At 33.3% G+C, this 16,736-nt stretch overlaps 4 protein-coding genes and 1 non-coding gene across 7 annotated transcripts; all 5 read right to left on the minus strand.

Moving 5' to 3' along the window:
- Positions 1 to 59: 59 nt before the first annotated feature.
- On the minus strand, positions 60 to 132 carry TRNAR-ACG (transfer RNA arginine (anticodon ACG)). Its single transcript has one exon. It is a non-coding gene; the product is annotated as a tRNA-Arg (tRNA).
- Positions 133 to 4,556: 4,424 nt separating this feature from the next.
- On the minus strand, positions 4,557 to 5,722 carry LOC118027591 (protein PSY3). Its single transcript, XM_035030976.1, has 2 exons — positions 5,616 to 5,722; positions 4,557 to 4,852 (listed from the first exon to the last, which is right to left on the minus strand). The coding sequence occupies exons 1-2, from the start codon at positions 5,698 to 5,700 to the stop codon at positions 4,722 to 4,724; spliced, it is 216 nt and encodes a 71-aa protein (XP_034886867.1). The 5' UTR covers positions 5,701 to 5,722; the 3' UTR covers positions 4,557 to 4,721.
- A 2,649-nt stretch (positions 5,723 to 8,371) lies between these two features.
- LOC118027590 (PHD finger-like domain-containing protein 5A) lies at positions 8,372 to 9,906 on the minus strand. 2 transcript variants are annotated; one of them, XM_035030974.2, is made up of 2 exons: positions 9,757 to 9,906; positions 8,372 to 9,021 (listed from the first exon to the last, which is right to left on the minus strand). In XM_035030974.2, the coding sequence occupies exon 2, from the start codon at positions 8,970 to 8,972 to the stop codon at positions 8,640 to 8,642; it is 333 nt and encodes a 110-aa protein (XP_034886865.1). In that variant the 5' UTR covers positions 8,973 to 9,021; positions 9,757 to 9,906; the 3' UTR covers positions 8,372 to 8,639. The 2 variants fall into 2 exon arrangements, with proteins under 2 accessions (XP_034886865.1, XP_034886866.1); XM_035030975.2 differs by having other exon boundaries at positions 8,372 to 9,006; positions 9,757 to 9,849.
- Positions 9,907 to 11,857: 1,951 nt separating this feature from the next.
- On the minus strand, positions 11,858 to 14,980 carry LOC118027589 (PHD finger-like domain-containing protein 5A). Of its 2 annotated transcripts, none has more exons than XM_073411225.1 (4): positions 14,908 to 14,980; positions 13,941 to 14,039; positions 13,177 to 13,368; positions 11,858 to 12,441 (listed from the first exon to the last, which is right to left on the minus strand). In XM_073411225.1, exon 4 carries the CDS (start codon positions 12,401 to 12,403, stop codon positions 12,071 to 12,073), a length of 333 nt encoding a protein of 110 aa, XP_073267326.1. In that variant the 5' UTR covers positions 12,404 to 12,441; positions 13,177 to 13,368; positions 13,941 to 14,039; positions 14,908 to 14,980; the 3' UTR covers positions 11,858 to 12,070. The 2 variants fall into 2 exon arrangements, with proteins under 2 accessions (XP_073267326.1, XP_034886864.1); XM_035030973.2 differs by lacking the exon at positions 14,908 to 14,980 and adding an exon at positions 14,174 to 14,314.
- Positions 14,426 to 16,063, minus strand: LOC118027587 (sm-like protein LSM5). Its single transcript, XM_035030971.1, has 4 exons — positions 15,905 to 16,063; positions 15,665 to 15,788; positions 14,908 to 14,980; positions 14,426 to 14,655 (listed from the first exon to the last, which is right to left on the minus strand). The coding sequence occupies exons 1-4, from the start codon at positions 15,939 to 15,941 to the stop codon at positions 14,623 to 14,625; spliced, it is 267 nt and encodes an 88-aa protein (XP_034886862.1). The 5' UTR covers positions 15,942 to 16,063; the 3' UTR covers positions 14,426 to 14,622.
- Positions 16,064 to 16,736: the final 673 nt, after the last annotated feature.

Consider the following 16,736-nt stretch of genomic DNA (forward strand, 5'->3'; position numbering starts at 1 on the left):
CTACAGACCCTTTAGTCGAGGTTTTTAATTAAAAAAAAAATAACGGCTAATCAAGGCCACGACTCCACTGGGGATCGAACCCAGAATCTCTGGTTCCGTAGACCAGCGCCTTATCCATTGGGCCATGGAGTCATCTCATGCCGGGAGATCGTATCTTATCAATATAATTTATAACGTAATTTCATTTGATTGCATGCTTGAAGTAAGTTTGTAAATTCAGAATAGAATTGCACGCTATAAAACTAGAAAACGAGAGTCATAACGAAATAACTCCCAGACAATATTAGAGTAGGGATATCCTCCTTGCTTTTAAGGTCTTTTCTCTCGTTAATTTGTTTGTTTGGTGGTGACTTTATGATAGACATTTGAATTTTCAATAATTCTATTTAGATGAATTTTATCAAATATGTTAAATAAACCATCGAATTTGATGAATCTAGTAACCCAGATTAATATCTGCGCAAACTAACAAAGATTTCGTAAATTTTAAGTAATACAAGTGATCAAATTGCAAATTGGATAATCTAAATACCTAGAGTTGACTCAATTCTTTGTATTTTACATATTAAAAGGATGTTTTTCATCGGTTGTGACCACCCCAAGTGATGAATTTCATCATTTTAAGCAGCCAAGATGTATCAAAACTTGCACCATAGGCATAGAAAAATGATGGCATGGCTATTATCTTGTCCCACATGATTTTTTTTTTATTTTTTTAAAAAAAAAGAGTTGAATTCAAATTTGGAAATTTTGAAAAATGAAGCAAGTTAATAAAATGAATAAATATTTGAAAAAACTGAAAATAACATAAATGTCAAGTACATATTAATTGTAAAATAACATAATGTTTTTCAAGGAAAAGTGGCACCGTGGAAAGCAAAAAAAATTAACTCGAATAAATAGAATTGAAGACGAGGCATCCAGTTAAAAATATAATAAAAATTAGGTACTAAATACTTTTTTAAGATACTAGTTAAATATTATGTCATTACCCAAGAGGATTTCATTAAAAAAAAATGATAAATATCATTATTAACCTTTCCGGAATTTTTGAAGCATCCAACCTGCTGTTGTAATAGAAATCTATCAAGGATACAAAATCCATCGGTAAATGTTCACAGGATAAGGATAAAGAAAATTAAAACGCCTATAAAAAACAAAGCAATATTCCTTATAATTGATCTGAAATTAATAAATGCGGTATCCCTTGAAGCCAAAATAATATATATTTATCCTTGAGACTGAACCCTAACTCATTTTTACGTACCTACTGGCTACTGATCAATTGCTTTCAATTAATTAGGTTTTTCCTTTGCTATATAACTGATCATTGCATGCATACTAGTCGATCTCTTTGCTGTCTTTTTCAAGAAATCAGAAACTCTCAAGTCTCAACTAGCTAGGCACCAGCGACCATGCAAGGAGAACATGATTCTTCCATCGAACCACCTCCGGGATACAGGTTCTGCCCCACCGATGTTGAACTTGCCTGTTTCCACCTCTACAGGAAAGTTAATGGACTTCCATTGCCTAATACGGTCAAAGATTGCAATCTTTATGGTGATCACGAACCTTGCGAGATTTGGGAGGCTTTTGAAGGATCCGAGTTGTCGAACAAGGAGAATCTTTTCTTTTTTACTCAACTGAAAAACAGGAGTGCTAAGGATTCCAGGAGCAAACGCCGAGTTGGACGTAATGAGGGTACATGGAAAGGTGACAAGAAGATTATCGGCACATTCACTTTTGATACGATTACTTGGACAAGGAAGAGATTAAGTTATCAGAATCCCAACTCAAAGAAGAATGATGGTTGCAGCTGGATTATGCATGCATGAATACAGTCTTGATGAATCTTTGCTGCCGAACCCTAGCAACCATGTCGTCTGCCTGCTTAGAAAGAAAGTGACCGAGAGAACTGACGGGACAAACGTGAGTCACAATCACAGTGCCATTGAGAAAAGTCAGAGACGTGACCGGCCTTGTGCCCTCGAGGAACACCATCAAGCCAAGCGTTTGAAGTTGGATCTAGCACAGCCTCATCAGCTGATATGCAATTATAACCAGCAAACTGAAGCCATCCCAGCAACTGGTGGTATGTCAGCGTTCGCACAGACGGAAAGTCAAGATAACGCCAAAGATTTGATAGCCTTGTGCTCGACTAGTTCCGATGATGGATCCCGGAACTGTACCAATTATTGGCGATGGATAGTACCGAGGCCTTCCAAATTTGAGAATCTCAAGATTGACACCAAAGATGTTGGAACGACAGGCGCCCACTATATGCAGGAAACGAGTGGAATACGGCCTTTGGTTTTCACTGAACTTTCTGGGATAAAAAAATTATAAGGCTTTCTTCTTCTTCTTTAATTAATTGACCGCTATGTTTTTGACGCAGATTTGCAAGACACTACTCTATTCACTTTACCTTTGATTAGCTTAGACGTCTACGTAAATGCCTTTTCTTCGTATCTAAGACCTCGATCAGTTATCGATGGTGGGCAGCATTCGTGTAGGCATAGCTATCTAATTGATTTTCTAAAAACAGAGCCTAAGAAATTTCTGTAATTGCTTGCTAAAGCTAAACTCATGGAATATTTGAGAAATATTTTATTATTATTATTGATACTTCTAGGCAGCTTCTTCTTCTTTTTTTTTTTTTTGGGGGGGGGGAGGCGGTGATCTGCTGCAATCTTTGCTTTCTTCCATAATCCAGCTGCTTTCTTCTTCAATATATATATAAGCAAGCTAGTAACTAAAATTTGAATAAAGAACATCACGAAATCTCTCACGTTTTCCGGCCACCACCATTGCCAAGGCCTCCTCGTAATGGCCAAGGCCATGTCATTGTATAATCACTAAAAAAAAAGGCATTTCATCATCTGTACACCGTATAACACAGAACTCATCGATCTGATCATTAGACATTCATCAAGTCAAAATAAAACTCTTACCTTGTGCTAAACATGAACCAATTTTTCTTGCTTGCGATCAACCTCTGTTATTTAAGGTTGTTTCTCTTGTGAAAGGGCTGTGGTTAGTGAAGTAATATAATAAGATGGCAGCTAGTAAGCAAGGGACAAGAACTGATGCAGAGATGACCGTGTACAATACCATAAGTTAAATAATAATTGTTTATGTGAGGTTTTATGAAAAATACAAAAAACAAATCGTTAAATATTTGTGAAAAATCGATATTGACCAAATAATTAATAATGGAAAAAAATTATAAAATTAATATGACCAATGTTTTTTCATGTAAATCTACGATCAATGCTTATATATTTTTTAAAAAATCTTTCTTATTATGAAACCTCTATTGCTGTTAAACAATTTCATAATTAATCATTAATTTGTTATAAGGTTGTATAGAGAATAATTCTTTTTAACAGCAATGATTATTTTTTTGGGTTGTATAGAAAATAAAAATAAAAACAACCATTGAAAAAAATTAATGTTAACTGAATAAAAAATTATAGATAATAGTGGGAAAGCGACAAGGAAGAAAACAAAGAAGAAAGCGGGTTTGGGTGTTTGCCAAACTTGCACGCATTGGCCCAATAATAACTAGGCTTGAGTGTTTAAGCTGGACATGTCCGACCCTAAAAAAAATGATGAATATCGTCTTTGGCTCTATAAAACCTAATTTTTTACATTAATTTTTTTCTTCTTCTAAAACACTCTAAGATCATCCTAACAATATGGAAAAAAAAAAAAAAAAAAACCTCCTCTTTATCTTTTCTTAACATTCAGGGACTTTATTGTAATATAAATGAAGTTCAAGGACCATTTCATGATAAAATTAGAATTGTAAGGACCTAAATGTCAAGAAGTACATAAAAATTCCAAAAAAAACACTTAAGTTTATATTATATATATATATATATATATATATATATATATATATATATATAATGAAGTATTTTCAAGCCAAACTGATATGTTTTTGTTTCCTCCAGCAGAGACTTAACTACAAGAAAACCATTTTCAATTTTAGATTCTTTACAATGATACCATGTAATCAAAAAACCAAAAAAAAATATCTGTCATATCATTTTAATTAGAATTTTGAAAAGTGAAAATCATAAGATTATCATCTACGATCCAATTTCGTTTTGGATTCTTGAGTGGCCGAGTCCTTTTTGAGAACTTGAGATACCTTAAATGAAAAGTAGTGATTGTTTGAAAACATGGTTTAATATGTGTTTTTAAAAAGTTTTAATTTTTTTATTTAAAATTAATAATTTCTTAGTGTTTTTGAATTGTTTTGATACGCTGATATTAAAAATAATTTTTTAAAAATAAAAAAAATATCATCTAAATATATTTTTAAATAAAAAAAATTTTAAACTATAATCACTATTATAATCTTAAATAGACCCGCAGAGTCCAGTAAACGTTTGACCCCTTTCTCATGATAACACAACGGTCCACAGAGAAGACATTATTTCATGTCATGGATAGCTTGAGAGGATCTAAATTAATTCTTCACAATAATGTTCGATCACACTGAAGCTCCTTAACACGACACAACAACTTGAAATTAAGAAAGATGACAATTAAACGAGGAAGAAAAGCCTTAGAGAATACATATTATATGGCAGAGGTAGAGTATAAATCAGCTCCCTTGCAATACAAAACGTGAGCCTGTGTTATATATTCAGTTCAGTATATATTTAGGTTAGAATCCAAAATACTGAATAAAGAAGACACCATGGAATCTCTCAGCCTCTACGGCCACCCCGGTTCTTGTTTCTTTGTGAAGGATCGTGCCCACGGTTTGCCGTTGGTTCACCGTAGTCGTTCAGTGTCATCTTCAAGGACCTCCCCTTCACAGCTAAGACCATTTCATTGTCTGCGTGTATAATAACACATTTGAGGATTAGAAACCATCAAGTAGTCAACAATATTAGACTCTTAGTTTAAATTCACCAAAAACAAATCTCTTCATCTCTCGAACTTGTATCTGCATAAATCAAATCAATATGCTATAATAATAATAATAGTTGTTGTTGTTCAAGGTGTTTCTTTGTCCTGTGTGCTCTATTTGGTCTGTAATGAAACAATATTAAGGATGTTGTCTCTTACGAAAGTGCTGTGATTAGTGAGGTAATATATTGATAATAGCCAGTAAGCAGGGACAAGTATCGATGCAGAGCAGACCGTGTACACAGAATCTAGCTGGCCTATTGCACACACTACAATAATAATATAAACGTTATTAACCATAGATTAAGACGTAAATAACGGGCATCCCTATGATCTTAATTTCCTGGAATCTGAGTTGCTGTGGACTTGATTAACTTCTCTGTTCAACTTAAACACAGGAAGGGTCTTGGAGATTTTCTGCATGCTAAGGAACTGGGATTCAATCCATGGCTGATCTAAATTGTGTATGCGCGTATATATAGACATGCATCGCCACAATTAATGGCATTTCAAATTGCATTCTTTAAGGCCTTAGCTAAAGAACAAAGAAATTTTCGCCTGTTATTCGGACATCCGATCAAGCAATCGGTCAAGAAAAAGTTTAGACCTTTGGTTTCAACAAAAAAACGCTGCACGATGACCCACACTATATATTTATACTCCATGAAAACATAACAGAGGAAACATACCTGAGAATGAGATGGTGTTACGAGCCGAAGATATTACAGCAAAGACAAGCAAGAGACACAAGCACAAGCGAACTCCAAATGCCATCCTTTGTCTCTCTAAATGGCAAACAGACAACGCTCCCCTTTTATAGAGCAATGAATCTCGCATTATTTCCACTTGGAAAATAATGATTGCAAGATGAGAGTTGACGTTTTGCAAATCGTGGGTGCCACTTTTGATATCTGTTGTGGGTGCATCAGAGCCGTTCAGCTCTCGGTCAACGGGGTGCCGTCGCTTCCTTTACCAGAAAAGGAAAGGGGTGCTTGCTTTTTGCAGTCAAATTTGTAATTATATAATTCTAGATAGCTAGTTGCCGATTAACAAAACACTCATGATCTCTGGATAATAAACAAAATTAAAAGACAGACTGTGCAAATAAACAGATTTGTATAAAAAATATTGTATGGTAAACAGAAAATAATCTTTGATGCAAGGATGTCCTTAATAACACCCTCTATCGCAATTGTCTATAAGAATTGTTTGTATTACATTATAACTCTGTTTTGAAGTCAAAGGTTTGACTTTCATAGTTTCATTGCTATCAATGTGATTTGTGAGCGAAAACAGCTTTGAAAGCAATTAAAATTATTCGCATAAGTCAAGTGTGCAATTAACATAATTCTCCAATCTTAAACTCCACCTTATGCACTCGCGTACGTTGTAAAGATTCTCTGAAAAGAAACTTATTTAGTCAAATCAGTTGTAAGAACATCCACAAGGTTAAAATTTAACAATTGTATCGGTTAAAACTGTTCAAAAGTATTTCTAATACGTTGCACGAAGTAAGAGAATTTGCCATTGATTTCATTTTAAAAGCAAGTATGATTCTTTCAACATGGTGGTTTTGGATCAAAAGAAATAGCAAAATCTTGTTTTTATCGTGTTTTTGGCGTTGTGGATGAAACTTTATTTTTTTTTTTTTTATTAATTATTTTCAATATTTTTAAATCATTTTAATTTATTAATATCAAAAATAAATTTTAAAAAATAAAAATTAATTTAATATATTTGTAAATAAATAATACTTTAAAAAATAACTATTACAACAATATCTCTCAATCAATCAACACGTAAACAGAACAAATATTGTATTTTCATAACTGGATTTTACATGTCAAATCACTGCAATGCTCTTCTCTGAATTTATACATTATTGAATTGGTTCCATGATGTAGACAGCATTTTTTACTAGGACATGGCATTTACAACTCAATCGGTTCGTGTTGTTTCCTCTTCTAGTAATTTCAAGCCCTGAACTCGTAATTCACTTCATAAAGAGTTTGCAGATAAGTCTAAATGCGCAGAATTGGCCGCAGATTGAGCAATCTGTTCATGTCAACGAGTTTTCTTTAATCATGGTAGTGCTTAACTACTTTCTCTTGGTTGCACAGTAAGGAGCACTAAAATCTGCAGAGAGAGAGAGAGAGATACATCAATCTGTCATAAGATTTTATCCGTGGTGGTGGAGTATCTGAGATATGTTTCGAAAATGTGTCTGAGTTGTCTCAAAAGACAGGTCAGCAAAGAGCTACGAACTTTTGAACAAAAAAGATTAGCATACAGTAATTAATGTACAAATGTATCTAAGGTGAAGTCTAAACTAACCTAAAACTACCATCACAGTTAAAAACAAAGATAATAGAGACAAGGCATCCCTCATCCGCAAAAGGACCTTCACATTTATAGATAAAAAAAATTGGACCATTTGTGCAAAGCTTCAAATCCCTCTATTGCATGCCCGAACATGACACTCCGAAGTGTCTTGTGTTACAGTGGTATAGCAAAGAATGGTAATTCAAGAGTTTGTTTAATTTGTTAGATCTTGAATTTATTTTTTAATAATTATAAATTTGAGTTTTTTCAGAATTACTAAAAATTTATATAGTGTTAATTTTAAAACTTATAAGATTAATCAAAATATCTTGTTAATAAAAAATTAAAAAAACAGCAGAATGGATGTATGCTTGTGTCAAAGTCAATACAATAATGAAAAGGCGTCATCTGATTAGGGCCACGACTAGTGGCACTATCATCATGTAGTGCAGGCAGCCACCAAACCAGTACATACGCAACGACCGACATCTCGGCAGTTTTGGACCGTGAATGCAAGTGCAATTCAAATGCAGTTCAACGTCCTAGTGGTGCAAGAGGCTCCAAGTTTCCACTTCCAGAACAATGAAAAACACAAGATTATCTGCCCACAGATCAACGATCAAGGCAAATGAAAAATAGACTTGTTTTTCGGATTTTTAAACCATCCCTTTCCTTTATAGTCAACATCCCTGCTCTTGCCTACCCGCTGCTTTATGAATTACGATGCATGGCAATGGTGACCGTAAAGGTTGCAGGTAGACAACCAAAAGGTTGGATCCAGAAAAGACCCGTGTTCCCAGCAATGTAGATTTCGTAGTCTAATCATCGAAGGTCGACAGAAATGACATATCGTAATACTCACGAACATGATGATCACCTGAGAAAATAATATTAAGCAAACAGTAATGGCACTACCAGCAACATTAATCCCTGCAGAAGGCCAAAAAAACTTATAGTAACGACAAACACAACCTAATCTACATTACAACATGATATAAAACCGGAGAGGCCCGGTAAAGAAATTACCATTGCTCACAACTCGAGCCAAGAACTTCACGTTATCAACTTGATCAAATGATAACATTAGTAAATGAAACGTACTGCTTGGACAGAGGAGCATTACTAATTGCCAACATGCCTGGAAATAAATCCAAGTCAATTAGATTATAAATAAGAAGATAGAATTCATGACATCATAAAAGGCAAGATATGGCTCTAATACAATCCAGGTCCATTGCATCAAGCGACAACTTCAGTGATCAATATTGTTTTCAAAACGACTAGGGGTAATATCAGCAGATACAACTCAAGATTTAATAACTAGTTTCGACATTTTAGATTGAGTGCACCAGTGCGGGGGAAAAAGCACTACAGATGTGACCCACTGCTCATCATCGTTTCTTAAAACCATATTTCTTACGTTCATAGAACAAATCTGTTTTGGCACTCCCTAAATTAACAATTTTTGGACACCCGTCCCTATCCTTCTCCTGTTGAGTGCACTCTTTGCAATAGTAGGCATCTGAGATTCCCACTCCTCCACAAATAACACATCGGCCTTGGAAGGATCCATAGTTGCACTCATCACATACTCGCACAAGTGTGCAAGGACGCACATAGGAGTCACAGATTACACATTTTCCATCGCACTTCTCGCAAAGGCGTCCAATAGCAATTCCTGGCTGCTTCCGGCACATAATCAAATCAGGATGATGCTTCGCCATGATTTCTTCAAGATCTTAGTGTTGCTACTTGCACCTGAGACAACCACAACTGTAAGCATATGTCAAAGCATGGGGTAGATTACATTTTGGTAAAAAAAATAAAAAAAAATAAACACTATATATGCACATAGCAGCAACTAACAGCACCAGCGCAAACATCTTTTTCCTCTTTCTGAGAAACCGATACAATTCCAATGCCTCATATTTAGCATATATGATGCAAATTAAATAAAATAATGACACAAAATGAATCAGATTTCTAACGGGTCATCCTAAAACAATAGACTCCATAAGTATACTCACACATTCATGCCAACTTTCTATGATTAGCTACAAGCAGAAGCAATGGAATACATTATATGACCTGGAAATAGAACATCAGATCCATGCTTTTCCTTAGCAGGAACTATCAGGCTAATGAACCTAGTGCCGATTTTGAGGGTCAAACTTAACTAAATTATCCTTTTAATTAAATTGAAGAAGCTCATGTTTGATTGGGGACTTCTAAGACTGAAAATGTCAGCTTTTCAGGAAAGAAGCTTGAGATGACAAGTGCTATTTCGTGCTTCTAATAGACAACAAAGTCCTCTTTTATTAAGACAAGTGCTCCTATGAAAACCCCACCCAGATAAAAACCTAGGCTTATAATTAGAACCTGTGACAACCAACCCACACTACAAAGCAAAGAAATCAAACACACCAACTATCGAAACACCAAGTCTGACATAAAACAAAAAAAAAAATCAAGTGTAAAATATAGATGAGCAGAAAGACATGTACGTACCTGCTGGAATCGATTTGAGACTGTTGCTTCTCTTTTTGCAGAGAGGGAGCGAGAGAACACTTTCTGTTTGGAAGTTTGTAGATGGGCTATAAGAGAACGAACACTCGAGAAACGACACGAACTTTAATTCTAAGCCGACTGCGAAATTGGGCCTGGGCTCTAACTAATGTCTGCCCAATAAATACAAATGAAATGTCGGCGGGTTGGAACAATAAACGAAGTGTCGTCTTCATTATGTGTTGAAAAGAAACACTGGGGATTTCAAGAATTCTGGAAATTTTAAAGTCTTGGGTTTTTGACTTGATTGTAGTTGTGATGGATTTTTTTCTCGTATAAAAATCAGTATTATGTGCTTAATTAATTAAACGAGAGACAGTTAATAATAGGTTTGATTATATTAAATTGTGATTCATTTTCATTTAGTTAATTGAGAACAAACAACTCCTTTTTATATAATTAAATCCACTTTGATACTATAATATAATGTTTGATGATATTATTTTAGGAACAGTTTGTTTTATTGAAAAATAATTTTCATTTAAAGTAAATTTTTAAAAAATAAATTATTTTCTAATCTCTAGCAACATCATAAAAGGTAAGTTGAAAAAAGAATTAAAAAAATATAACTATTTGATTATTTAATGAGATACAAAAAGTGTGATGGTGATTTTTATTATTATATCATATATTTATATATAGCTTATTTTTATAAAATATAACTATATATAATATAAATATTTTAAATATAATATTATAGATATCTAATCTTGTAAAAGTAAAATCTATTAATATTTTTTTAATTTTAAAATCTTAAAATATTTTTTTTATGAGATTTTTTCTTTGTAAAAAAATGAAAATTTTTTTCAAAGATTAAAAAAAAAAAGAAAAGGAAAACACTTTCCTCTTGTAAAGGCTTAACTTTTTCTTTAAAGAGAAAATTAATTTTTTTAATTGACCAAATATAAAAAAAAAAAATAGGAAAAGTGGTTTACTGAAACAAATAAGGCCTTATATATATATATATAAAAAATCTCCAAATCCTATTAACAAATAATTTATTATATTTCAAAAATAATTATATCATTTTTTTTTATTTCATTAATTTGCCTATATAAACATGTGTCCGAATTCAATACAGAGAACTAGGTAAGGACACTGTTCTTTTGTGACACGTTTGGCCCTAAATGTTTATGGGTAATATTGAATCTCTCGATGTTTTTTTTTTAACGTATTTTCTATCTTCTTCCTAAGGTAGTAATAATTTTAAATTCGAATTGCTGAAATGCATTCCTTCTCTCCCTCTCTCACTGTTCTGTTTGTAACATGTGTCCGAATTCCTTTCTACTTGTCCATTCCGCGTGATTCCCCATTTTGGGCCAGCAATCGCAAGCCTCTGTTGACATCTCTAATATTCTATTTGATATTTTAATAGATGTTAATTTTTAAAATATTTTTAGTTAAAAATATATAAAAATAATATTTTTTATTTTTAATACTAACACATTAAAATAATTAAAAAATTAAAAATTAAAAAATTAAAATTTTTAAAAATCTTGATCCAATTACAAAAATAAACGTTATTTAAAATTAATGTAGTGCGGTTGAATATATTTTTTGATTGATTATATATTCAAAAATTATTTAATTTTCATTACTTAAACTTATTTAATTTTCATTACTTAAACTTGTTTTTAATCTCAAATTGTGATGAAAACTTAAATTTAAAAATAGTTATAATTTGTATTTTTTTAAAACCCTGATATTTTCATTTTATAATTATAAAAACTATCCTAATTACTAAAAACATTCTAAAAATATGTTTGTTTGTGCGGAAGACTATAAGGTGCATTTTCACTTCAACAAAGTGAAAATCAAATTTCCAGCATCAGAAATTTAGATTCATCTTGCCACTTCTAAGAAGCACCCCTCAAACAAACCAAGAAAAAGAGGAAAATAAAAAATCTACCATCAGAAATCAAAGCTTTCAACAGTTGTAGCCAAAACTAGGCTGCCAAGCACGAACAATATTTGAAACTAAATTCAGATCCTCTCACAATCCAAGTCCATTGGACCATAAACATGGGATTTGAAGTAAGCAGAGAGCACAAATGGAGAAAAAAATAATAGGCATCTCTATGGTACAATCCAGTCAATTGGAAGGCAACATAATCAATAGCGTTTCGCAATGACTGGCAGTAACAAATAGTAATACAATTCAAGAACTACAACATTGTCCATCAATTTTATTTCTGTCTCAGGAAATTCAGGTTAACAATGGCGGAGAAAAACCACTAGAGATGTAACGAGCTGCTTATCATCTTTTCTTAAAACCATATTTCTTCCGTTCATAAAACAGATCTGTCTTCGCACTCCCTAAATTAACGATTTTTGGACATCCATCCCTGTCTTTCTCCAGCTGTGTGCACTCTTTGCAATAGTAAGCATCAGAGATTCCCACTCCTCCACAAATAACACATCGACCTTGGAAGGATCCATAATTGCACTCATCACAAATTCGCACAAGTGTGCAAGGATGCACCAGGGAGTCGCAGATGACACATTTCCCATCATCTTTCTCACAAAGTCTTCCAATGGCAATTCCTGGCTGCTTCCGACACATGATCAAATCTGGATGATGCTTTGCCATGTTGCTCGCTTTCCAAAAGCTCTTAGTTTCTAATCTGCCTGTAACCAACAAAATATGAATGCACAAGTGAGCATAATAAAAACTCTCATTTTCAATATGGCAATTTGCAATTGAATTGTATATTCACAAGAACAACCAAATAGAACCATGAGCTAGGACCTTCTTTGATCTTTCATAGTTAAATGTGTCGACGTGTAAATCCAAGGACAATTACATCAAACGATGACAAGACAAGAAATTTATAACCCATTAACAGTGAACTATCAGGTTCTTGAACCAAGCTCCGATATTCAAGCTCAAGCTCAACAAATTTAGAATGCCTAATTCACACTCTACAACAGTTGAGATTAATAGATGAACCTTGAGTGTAAGATTTCTCCAAAACGACTAACTTTTGACTTTTTTCCAATCCATAACCAGGACTTACTTTACCAGTCAAGTTCATACACAAAAGGAAGATATCATTCAACTCATCGTTTCTCGTTATATTGATTGAATCAAAGATGAATGCATTTCACTTTTAAAGTTTTAAGATCAGGAGAAGTTAAAAGAAAAGGAAGTAATATTGACATGTCGTGGTTTCTAGTCATACTAGCATGACATAATGATCTTCTTCAAGAATTGAAACCAGAGAAACAATTTAACATTAAAGACAAAATCTGAAGCATGAAAACTAGAACCAAAACTAGTTCGAAGCCCAAAACTCACAAAAACAAAATGGGAAAAAAAAAAAGAACTGATATGAAAAACATTCATGGAGTGAGAGAGCTTACTTGATCTCCTGCAAGCTAGGGTAGGCAGATAGGAACAGGAAGAAGATGAGAGCTACAGTTCTTATTTATTCTAGGTAGATTACTTGCAGAATCATAAAAAGCTGACGCTGACAAATTTGACTCCTTGGGGGGCAAGGGTTTTGTACTTTTTGAAGTGGACCATGTTAAGATTAGGTGTCCTCCACGCTTCCCCTTCAATAAGTCATTAAAAAAACATGTTAAGATTAGTCATTCATAGCCATAATTGGACTGATATAAGAAATATATTTTACTTGGCTCTAATTAACATCTACATGTATACAGCCTCGTTTTATCACTGGGCTTTAGGTACATGTCGCCGCATACTCTGGTTCTTGTTCGAGACAAGATTTCCTTGTAAACCAGTTAGTTTTTTTATTTTTAAAAGTATTTTTTAAAAAATTAAATTTATTTTATATTTTTTTCTTTAAATTAATATTTTTTATATTTTAAATTATTTTAATGCACTAAACATCAAAATTATTTTTTTAAAATAAAAAAATATTATTTTAATATATTTCAAATAAACAATCTAAAAAGCAATCACAATTTTACTTCCACACAAACTCTTTAAAACAAGATTTATAAGTCTTCGTATTACCAAAGAAGATAAAGTAAATTGTATTCTGAAATTCCAACGCTTATTATATCATCCTTGAACCAAATAATACCATTTACTGTGCAAGAAATGACAAGGGATTCTGGCCCATTCCGATTTCCAAACGAAAAGGCTGGGGGAGGCTTACAGAAATGGGATGAGGATGTTAGTCAAATCTCACTATTCCGGACTCTCTAGTTGGTTTCCTTTCACCCGATTTGCTGGGCGTGCTGCTATCAGGCTCATCCTGGCCTCACAATGTATGAAAACAAGATAACCATTCATTTAATAACTCCAAAGAAAAACAGAGGAATATACGAATATATCATCACAAATGAAAGGAAATATTAGCAATTATCATCCCACATCATGGATGCTTACATGGTGGCTTACTCGTAATAATGTCACTGACATTAACAAGCTGATAGCTTAAATAACCATGTTCTCTATATATCCACCAGAGTAAGGGCTGTCCAGTTCAGCCTCAAGTATTCAACCTATTTTGTCATTTCCCTTGGCTCACCGTATCTCATGCCATATCTGAACCATTCTAGGTCCTAGTAGTATATCTATATTTAGAGTTGAATTAATCTTAAACAATCAAACAAGAACTAGAGAAGAAAAGAAAAGACAAGAGCAAATCCCCCGATAATACGGTTCATTAGACAAAGAAAATCATCTACAGCCATAATATTTCAGCTACATTTCTGCAGGAAAGCACAAAGATGGAAGTGGAATTCTTAACAAATGAACTTCTCAATAAAACAAAGAAGTTATCTGCCACGGTTACATCAAAAGGAAAAATAAGTTATGCAAGCATCCACCTGCTTTCATTCTGGATCAGGGGAACCACCAGGAACCAGCTGTATTGCAAACTAAAATTAGAAAATCCACACATCTAGAGAACTACAAATTTCAACAAAGTAAAACACAATCTAGACCTCTCCAATTCACATTGTGTCCTTTTTCCAGGATCTCGAGAGAGCAAGGGTAACTCACCAATAAAATCACAAGACACAAGTAAAAAGAAATGCCAAATACTGGAATGCTGAACACAGCTGTAATTTGATGGGCTCGGACTAGAATTAAAATAAGCCATGGGCAATCATACTTACAATGGCAATGTTATTTCCATTCAGCAATATCTGATCAAGCTTGGTTATGCGTCGCCCTTCAGCTGTAATTTCACTACAACATTGATAAAGAAGCAGATTAAAGCAAATTCAAAACAAGCAGTCTTTCAGCAATGTATCACATAAGATGATGTTTTAGTGATTATATGGGATGGAAAGTACTCTAATCTCCATGCAAAGTCACTCGCTAATGGCTTGCAAGAAAGAGAAGTTGCAGACAAAATGTGCAGCCACAACGCCCCGACCAACCAACCATAAGACTCCATCACTCGATCAGCATCAAGCAGTAACATTACGGAAGTATAACATCAATTCCTTCATATCATCACTGACCACCGTGATTACAATTTTACTTCAATTTGGAACAAACAAAAGCACAATAAAATTAAAAATTTTACAACCAAGCCTTACACCAGCCACATACAAATACAGCTCAGTATAGCAATCAAAAACAATGATGCCAGCAATCGCAAAGACCGTAATCCAGGAACCTTTCCTTATGAAAGGCAGCAATCTATTCAAGATACCCAAAATTCTTGCCGATCATTATCATTGTAAAAAATAAAAATAAAAACCATGACATTAAACACCAAAATTACCAGAGTAAAGAAACATTGAGTGAAACAAAAAAATCCTTCACATTTCAACAAAAAGTGAAGTTTAGCATGTATTTATTAAAACCCTAAAAGAAAAAAGGAAAGAAAGGAAAAACAGAGAAAGAGAGTTCATTATGACTTACTATTCAGTAACGTCTTCAAGGACCATATTGACATAGACGTCAAAACCCCTGAGAGTACCAACAAGCTCCTTGTCTCCTTTCATTATGACCCATATTTTCGACCCTATGCACCTGTCTATTAGCTCTGTTTTTTAAGAAAAGAAAAAAAAATCCAAAATCACTTTTGTTACTAATGATTTTTTCAAGAAAAGTAAAAAAGAGTGCAAAACTCGTAAAGAAGAAACAAAAAATGGAGCTGACCTGACGGAAGGAGCTGTGAGGGATTGGTGTTGGCCATTATTCAGCTTCAGCACAAACAGCGAGCGCGATTGAAAGGTAGGGTACATCATCTATTGAAAGTAGTATTTGCTTTTTATTTTTCGCAAAAGAAAGACGACACGTCGTTTGTGTTACGAAAAAACGACATGCAGAATACGTGTTTGTTTTAGAAAGAAGGGTTCTGAAAAATTGAAACAACTTATATGGGCCTGCGCGCAATGGAATATATATATATATATATATATATATATATATGAAACCATCAATCCTTGACAGGTGATCCCAAAAAAGAGGCTAGTTTTTTTTTTTCCTTGAGATATTTAAGATTAGCTGACTATCTGTGAGTTTCTTCAGCCATTCGTCGAGATGGAATGCAAATGGAATTGGATCCCATGCTTGACAGTAAATAATGCACTTGAAAGTTTTGAAAAGAAATTTCAAAGGAAAAAAAAAATTGGCCGCCGCTGAATTGTTGCAGTTTGAGCAACATTATAAATGTTATTTAAAAAAAATTATTTAAAACTATAATGAAATAATATTTTTTTTATTTTTTAATATTAATATATCAAAACAATTTTAAAATATAAAAATAATTTGAAGTAGAAAAATTAAAAAATATTTATTTTTTTTTAAAAAAATACTTCTAAAACATAAAAAAAATTTGATGATATTTTGCTACGGTGACAATTATATCAATAAATTACTCGTCATTAAGCACACCAGTCTTCAAACACATTATCTTTCGTAAGTACCTAACCCTTCAAATGTTCTATAACGATGCCGTTTCCTTCCCTCCTATCAGATCAATGGATGA

Source organism: Populus alba, chromosome 9, assembly GCF_005239225.2.
Source record: "Populus alba chromosome 9, ASM523922v2, whole genome shotgun sequence".
Lineage (NCBI taxonomy): Eukaryota > Viridiplantae > Streptophyta > Magnoliopsida > Malpighiales > Salicaceae > Populus > Populus alba.

What these genes read in the sequence shown, in the direction of transcription:
- LOC118027587 (XM_035030971.1), bottom strand. Translation starts at nt 15,941, where the DNA reads ATGGCCAACACCAATCCCTCACAGCTCCTTCCGTCAG. An exon ending in CTCACAGCTCCTTCCGTCAG is followed by an intron (nt 15,789 to 15,904) that starts GTCAGCTCCATT and finishes CTTAAAAAACAG; the next exon opens with AGCTAATAGACAGGTGCATA. An exon ending in ATGGAAATAACATTGCCATT is followed by an intron (nt 14,656 to 14,907) that starts GTAAGTATGATT and finishes TTTGCAATACAG; the next exon opens with CTGGTTCCTGGTGGTTCCCC.
- LOC118027591 (XM_035030976.1), bottom strand. Translation starts at nt 5,700, where the DNA reads ATGGCATTTGGAGTTCGCTTGTGCTTGTGTCTCTTGCTTGTCTTTGCT. An exon ending in TAACACCATCTCATTCTCAG is followed by an intron (nt 4,853 to 5,615) that starts GTATGTTTCCTC and finishes TTATACACGCAG; the next exon opens with ACAATGAAATGGTCTTAGCT.
- LOC118027589 (XM_073411225.1), bottom strand. Translation starts at nt 12,403, where the DNA reads ATGGCAAAGCATCATCCAGATTTGATCATGTGTCGGAAGCAGCCAGGA.
- LOC118027590 (XM_035030974.2), bottom strand. Translation starts at nt 8,972, where the DNA reads ATGGCGAAGCATCATCCTGATTTGATTATGTGCCGGAAGCAGCCAGGA.